Source organism: Mytilus edulis, chromosome 7, assembly GCF_963676685.1.
Source record: "Mytilus edulis chromosome 7, xbMytEdul2.2, whole genome shotgun sequence".
Lineage (NCBI taxonomy): Eukaryota > Metazoa > Mollusca > Bivalvia > Mytilida > Mytilidae > Mytilus > Mytilus edulis.
The window spans coordinates 2,920,119-2,928,003 of NC_092350.1; the positions used below are offsets into that span (position 1 = coordinate 2,920,119).

At 30.1% G+C, this 7,885-nt stretch overlaps 1 protein-coding gene across 1 annotated transcript; it reads left to right on the forward strand.

The window, feature by feature from the left end:
• The first annotated feature begins 250 nt into the window (after positions 1-250).
• On the forward strand, positions 251-6,976 carry LOC139529734 (uncharacterized). The gene is made up of 6 exons (XM_071325605.1): positions 251-318; positions 731-810; positions 2,379-2,481; positions 2,688-2,791; positions 3,670-3,786; positions 6,722-6,976. The coding sequence occupies exons 2-6, from the start codon at positions 747-749 to the stop codon at positions 6,793-6,795; spliced, it is 462 nt and encodes a 153-aa protein (XP_071181706.1). The 5' UTR covers positions 251-318; positions 731-746; the 3' UTR covers positions 6,796-6,976.
• Positions 6,977-7,885: the final 909 nt, after the last annotated feature.

The following is a 7,885-nucleotide window of genomic DNA, read 5'->3' on the forward strand; positions in this document are numbered from 1 at the left end:
TCATTCATATTTTCTTCAATATATCATATTTTCAGACTAAAATTATCTATTAATATCTTTCTTTTGTTTTTTATCATACATTTTAGATTGATGAATCAATAATACATTATCCAATTGTTACATTGTAAACTAAGAGTTGCACAAATCTTGAAACGTGATTGGAAACTAGTAAAAGGTGGGTGGATAAAGTTATATGGGAAATTAACAAGTGGGCAAGTATATATAGAGTGAACTAATAACTCATCGAATAGTTTATGTTTGTGATTTCTGAAGGCTATGAAGTAACGGACAATAGCAACAGTTATTTAAACTAAACAGGTATATTTCATTAAATATTCGGAATAATGGGGCTATTTGTGGGTCTTTGTTTTTTTTATTTTTTTGTGTGCATTATACATGTTTAAATTAAAACACGAAAATAATTCATGCCCTCTGCTCAATTTGTTTATTAACTGGATGTTTAAAATCAAAGTATTCCACTAAGTACATGATTCCTCTCATGAAAAGAAGTGATTAGAATTTTTAACCTTTCGTTTCCTTTAAATTACCTGTAAGGGTATTTTTTCTTTCTTTAAAATATGTATGTATGTTTCCTTTTGTAATGAGATGTTATATTGTAAATAACTTGATTTTTATTGATATATCAGGCCAATAATTATTGTTTATATCACATTTAATTGAATTGCAAACGTTTTTTTCATATTTAATATATATTTTTTTCTTTGTACAGAGTTAAAACCACGAGAATGTACACCCTGTCTGTCATTGGTCTCGGTGTTAGTCTTGCGTTGATAAGTATCGTCACGCAAAGTAAGATATATTGATCGATTCATCTGTTCAAATGTACATTTATATTTTGATGCTTACTATTTTGTTCCTATCGGTTTCAATACTTCCTCGTTGTTTTAAGATTATAACATTTCAATTTTCAGATGTTTTATGTTCTTGTCAATATTTTTTGGAGTGGTCAATTCTTGACCTTTATTACATAGATTGCAATGAAACTACCATGATATTCAAGTAAATTAAAATAGACCTTTGTTCACCTGTGAAATAAATAAGTTGATATTACGCCTCTGAATTTATCCAACACCGAGTGTTGCTAAGAATTGTGGATTATGTTATATCAAAAGATGTTGAGAATGCTTAGAACAAATTAGTTTCTTGGACTCTCTGCTTTTTCTCTAATAAAAATGTCAATGCTTGATGCAATGAAAAGAATATGTCATCCAATAATTCACATATAAAAAATGCTTAATTTTTGACCGATCAACATACATAAGTTTACATTAAAAAAAAAACAATGTATAATATTTTGATTTAAATAAAAAAAAATCGTTTTGGGATCGTTCATACATTTAACCAGGCAATTTGTGTTAAAATAGTTAAAGATAAAAACATAAAAGAAAATTTTTTAAATACATTTGTTATTTAATGTTTTGGATATGAGCGTCACTGATGAGTCTTATGTAGACGAAACGCGCGTCTGGCGTACAAAATTATAATCCTGGTACCTTTGATAACTATTGGTTCTTGGTATTTGTGTTGGAAACCTGTATCATCAAGTCTACCCGTCAATTTTTAAATTTATTTTATACGACAATCAAAATCTAGTTAAATTTCATTTTTTGTAAAATAAAATAGAACTCAACTAAAATTGTGAGCTGTAATTGGTGTTTACTGATATCATCAATGTAGATTTTGCAAGTTTACAATAAGATACGCAAAAAACAAGCATGAAATCCCCTTAAGTTGAATAAGGAAACTTCAATATACCTTCAATTCTGATCATTATAGTTTTTCAGTTCTACTGCATCATTCAGTTTTGCTCGAAGCAAACTAGCAAATTCTAAAGTACGTGGTTTTTAAACAGTATTCCTTAAGATTATAAGATAAGATAATAATTATTTTGTAATGTGTCACATATTGATATTACAGATAGATATACAAATTCAATACACAAAACAGTTGAAACAAAGATTAATACCCAGCCTACATAAACTTGCGAGACACTAAATTTACAATTAAACACATTAAAAGTATATAATTTATACAATATTTACAAGCATATTTTTGTTAAGATGATATAAAAATTATATTCACTTTTGAAAGGAATTAAAAAAAGTAATTATATAAACAAATAAAATTTTTAATAAAATGCTATTGTTCTGATACTATAGTAATACGAGTGTATATCCCTATCAGACCCCATTAATACTGTTAATTGGTAACATCAGTGGTTCCAATAGTTACATGCACGATGACACTAAGCCGTTCAATAAAATTAGGAAAATATTAGATTTGCAGACCTTATCTGATTGGAATATCATCATTATAAACACAGCTTTATTAATTATATTTGATAATACATTATTCAGAAACTGAAGCGCAGAATTGTTCTGACACCAACATACAGTCCTGTCTCTCAGCTTACAAGAGCGTAAAAACACAGGCAGTTCAAGACAAGAACAAAATATGCAGGTCAGATCTAGTTTAATATATAACTATATAGAAAAAGAGGGATTGAGGAAAAACAGTTACACTTTCAATAAATGACAGTAAATATTGTCAGAAAAATCAATTAAGAAAAATTTTCATTTTATAAAACAGTTGTTATCAACATGCAATTGTGATATAAAAATTCGTTTCTTTGCTATTTCATTGTTTTGTTTATTTTAAAAAAACAGTGCAGGAAACATATATCTTGAATGTTTGAACAAGGTTTCGCCTGACTGTGATGTCGATGGGACCATAACCGAAATCAGAAAGGAACTATTCCAGTACGGTTGTGGTACGTTTATTATCAGAAACAGTAACCACGCTGTATCTAATTCATATTTTCACATGTTCCAAAATTCTATTAGAAGAACCGACAACGGATTTGTTTCCGTAAATTTCACGACACAGCTTCTGTAACATCTTTAAGTATTTCGATAAGATTTTATATGATATTATGTTTATTTATGAAGTAATTATAGAAAATAGACATGTACGAAATGGCTATGTATACAATAAGATAAGTGTTACTGTATATTCTCCCTGGATATTCAGTTATAATTGTGTGTAACAGAGATACTTGATGGAATGCTGTACGTTGAGTAATTTGTTAAAACAGCAAAGAGTGCAATAACGATTTAATGAGTGTTAAAAAACAAAAAAAGTTTGTTAAATCTTTATTTTCCATTATTACATTGACATGAAACTAGTCAAGCGCTTCCTTTTGGTGTGTGTTATTTAACTTGCGTTGTAAGTACTAAGTAAACGTCTCATACAAATGTACATTTGAAAAGTTAATTCCATTTTTTCAATTTCATATACAATTTCTTTGTATTTTCAATTGTCTAGTTTTTTTTTTAATAATAGATAAATAATAATATGTTGGACAATCTGAAAGACTTTGTGGGACAATTTGAAAGTTTAATTGATCGGTAATGGTTTTGAAAGTAATGTGTGGAAGCGTGTATACGATAATTAGTCTTGTGTAGGCGAAACGCGCGTCTGGTGTATCAATTCACAAGCCTGGTACCTTTGATAACTATTTACTGATTGTTAATTAATTTAATTTACATTAATTAGAATTAAACAGATAAGTTGTTTTTTACATATTTCATGTCGTTTTAATATGATTGTAACATAAAGATAGTAAATAGGTTCTTTTCTTTAAATCAGTTTCCAGACCATTTAGCCTTGCTCGTAAAAGTAAAAAGAAGAAAAAGAAGAAGAAGGATGGGGATGATGACGACGACGACATATTTGGACAATTCCTGGAAGAAGATGATAACAATTGTATGTGTTTAAATTAATATGGGGACGAAGTACCCTATTACAGTAGAAAAATCAATAAAAAAAAATAAGAAATCGGGGAAACCCAAAATCGTTCAAACTATTTTGTGTCGCTATTATTAATTCCCGCATTTGCGCAGATCGCATAAATCTACTTCCTTCTTCCGGTCTCGTTGTCGTGAGACTTTGAGTAGTCTAGTAAAATATAGGAACTGAAGGAACACAATACCAATATTTCTTTTTTATAATTTTTTGTCTTTGATACGAATTGACGTTACCTGATGCATTGCGTTTCTTTGTTTACATTGAACATGACGTCATAACTTAAATAACGTCACAAGTAAAATACATTAGAACACAATCAAAATCGGAAACGTTACGGTATTTCCGTTTCATACAGACTTCGTCTCCATTCACAGGTAATGCCTGCCTCATATTACATGTATTAAAATAAAAATAATTATAAGAAAATATCTCCGGATAGTGGTAGTTTCCCTCATCTTGCTATTTGTTTTATTAATAAACCATGCATTATAGATATCTTTTTTAGCTTTCTTTTATCAAAAGTCCATTTTGACTGAATATGTATTCCACAATTCAATTTAACATTTATATCAATTTTGATATGTTCGTGCAATAACTAATTCTGGCTTGATGTTGCTATACAAACAATGCATTAAGATTAAGAGTGTAACACAGTTTTGACGGCTGTACTCTTATATTACATTTTACCAATTATGAGGGGGAAGGACCTATCCTGGATTTTTTATTCGAATTTTGGGATGTCGGGATTTCAATTTCTTTAAATTCGGGACCTCGGGATTCTATATTTTTAAGCCCGAGATTTCGGGATCAGGAACCCTCCCCCTAAAGTATGTCTGTTGCTTTGTCCACACATTATTGTCAATAAAATGGAATTTAATGCGACTTTTCATACTAGTGGGAAGTTAATCTATCTATAACACCAGGTTTAATTCATCATGTTCTACATAAGAAAATGCTTGTACCGAATCAGAAATGTGACAGTTGTTATCCATTCGTTTGATGTGTTTGATATGTACATAATTTTATATTCGCTTGATTGGTTTGGTGTCAGATCCTTTTATATATCAGGATTTTGTTTTAATAATCACTAGGTCAATATCACTGCTGGATGAGTTTTTTCGTCGAGCGTATCACCAGCCCAGTTGTAAGAACTTCTGTATTGACATGGATTATCATTGATATTGTCATAACAAAAAATTAGCTGCTTACAAAACTTTGAAATTTTGAAATACTAAGGGTTTTTCTACCTCAGGAATCGATTACCTTAACTTTATTTGGCAAAACTTTTAGGAATGTTTGGTCCTTAATTCTCTTCAACTTCGTTCTTTATTTGGTCTTTATACTTTTGGTTTTTTTTTACTTGTGAGTCTTTTGTAGACGAAACGCGCGTCTGGCGCAAATTCAAAATTTCAATCCTGTCGTTTATGATGTGTTTATTTGAGCTTTTTTTAATTTCTGCCATTTGATAGACTTTTCATTTTGAATTTTCTGTGGGGCTGTGTATATTTGCTACTTTTTACTTTATTAATTTTGGAAGATTTAACATATAAAAAAGTAAGGGATTATCAGAACTCAAAATTTTCTTTTAAAGTTGATTAATTTGCAATTCCCCCAGAATGGTTGAGATAATTGAGGACAGTGTAAAGTGAACAAAAAAACATCAAAGGTAATACACAGGTTTTGGCAATTTTAATGACACTCCATTTAATTGGCACCACTTTATGTTAAATGAAAAGTCGGTAATTTTTGAGAAAAAAAAATTAAAATTAAAACTTAATGTCCCAGTATTGCAAGGTTGCTTATTATATTTCAAATCAAGTACTTTACAAAAAAAAAAATAACTTTCCTTTTTTTCTACCATATTATCAATAAAATGTTAACATGCATTTAAATTTTGCGTAGCTTTCAAATTTCCTTCGCACTAAATTGATGATCACTGCATTACATATTATAAATTTATCATATTTGACTTTCATGGAACACGAGATTAATCTTTACTCAGTTTATCTGATACTTTTTGTCTATTTAAAGTAAAAATATCTAATTTGAACGTTTTTCAGGAAACCAATAGTTAACATTTCAGTTATTTTAAGTTGAACACTTAAGAATTCTGGAATTCCGGACCATTGTGAAACACATTAGAGGAAAATAAGTGAAAATAGGCTTTATTAGGTTCGACAGTGAAATATTTTGTAACTCGACCTAATTTCCTCATCAGTGTTTTTATATTGTACTGATACTCCAATATATCCGAGGTTGGGGGTGGGGGAACTAATTGAACCCTGCAAGATTCTGTATATGTCTGTCCCAAGTGAAGAGACTGTTATTCAGTGGTTGTCGTTTGTTGCTGTGTTACATATTTGATTTTCATTCATTGTTTTTAAAATAAATCTGGATGTTAGTTTTCTTGTTTGAATTGTTTTACATTTGTCATTTCGGGGCCTTTTACAGCTAACTATGCACTATTGGTTTTGTTCGTTGTTGGAGGCTGTATAGTGATATATACTTTTTGCCTTCTATTTCTCTGGTGGAGAGTTGTCACATTAGCAGTTATACCACTTCTTCATATTTTTATATAAAAATAGGTGAACCGCACAATAAATTGCAAAGCATTAGCTTAAAAACAATAATATATATAAAAGTTGCACAAACAATTCTATAGCTCAATCTTTGGGTTGCTTAAGACACCATGTCACCAGACAATTTCATTAAAATAGACCATACAGCATATTTTATTTCCGTTTGACACCTTTATTAATTCATTGTAGTTTTTAGGAAGAAGGTGAGGCCAATATAGATTAACGTTCAGCGAGTAATCGTTCATTTAATTTTTTATTGTTATATATGATGCCCATGTTTAAAGATGTCTTAAAATAACTTTTTTTCTTTGCAGTTAGTGGTGCAGGAGGTATTCACCTCAACCTGGCTGTCTTTGGTTTAGGACTTACATTTTATACGCTTGTTTAGATGCCGTATTTTTATCCATCAATTTGAATAAACTACAAATATATGTATTTGTTTACAAATCTGTTTAGGATTAACGTTCTCATTCTAATTTACTTTGACACGTTTGAACTGATTGAATTGATCGATTAAAATAAAAACAAATGAGAAAAATCTGTTACGACGCTTGGAAACTTTTCTTATTTTAATCTGTTTTAATAAATTTCTGAAAATATATGTATTTTACAGTCATAAAGAGTGTTTTACTTTACTGTTCCCCTACCCTAGCAGTTAGTAATTTTTATACATATATATAGCTATGGAAATGTCCATCTTATTTTATAGATATATATATATATAAACTTAGTCCTTTCCCATTAGTGTATCCATTACTGCTCTAAAACTGCTTGACCGAATTTTGTCAAACTGTGCGCACCATAGGCCAGTGTATGGGATTTGTTTTTACGACAACGGTATATTTATAGAAATCCTTGGATTTCTACGGTCTGATAGTAAACCTTGGTTTGAGTTAGACTTCAGTTTTCGTGTTAGGCTTGTTACAAAATACAACCATGTCCGGTAGAAATGAGTACCTCTGCACGTTAATGAACTGTTGAAACAATTCTCTGAAGAGTCTGATTCCTGGGAAAATATTCGACCACTGTCCAGAAACCCTTATTTTTCTGGTGGTAAGATAATAAGTGTCTTCTGTATCGGTGCTAGGTTTTCTCGTCCTGATGTGCAGTAGATATTTTGTATTTGGACACTAAAATGCACCATTTTATCATTTTATATATATTGCTTTTCGATTCGAATTATTTTTGGTGTCATGCACTTGGTAAAGGGGTGTTTTTTACGATTCTCGCAGTACACTTGGTTATACATATTTTTCTATATACCACGGCTACACAAGTCTGTTATCTACATTTTCTTTATTCACGATGATGTAGATATGGTTAGAAAAGTCATATTTGAAAATAAGATGATGTAGTTTGACTACATAGAAAAAACCATTTAACCTTGGCCAAAATGACAATGAAGATACCAACTTTAGGTCACCATAAAGTTTCCTTTCACCAAGGAAGGTTTCCCATTTATTTATCAACGTCTTTGA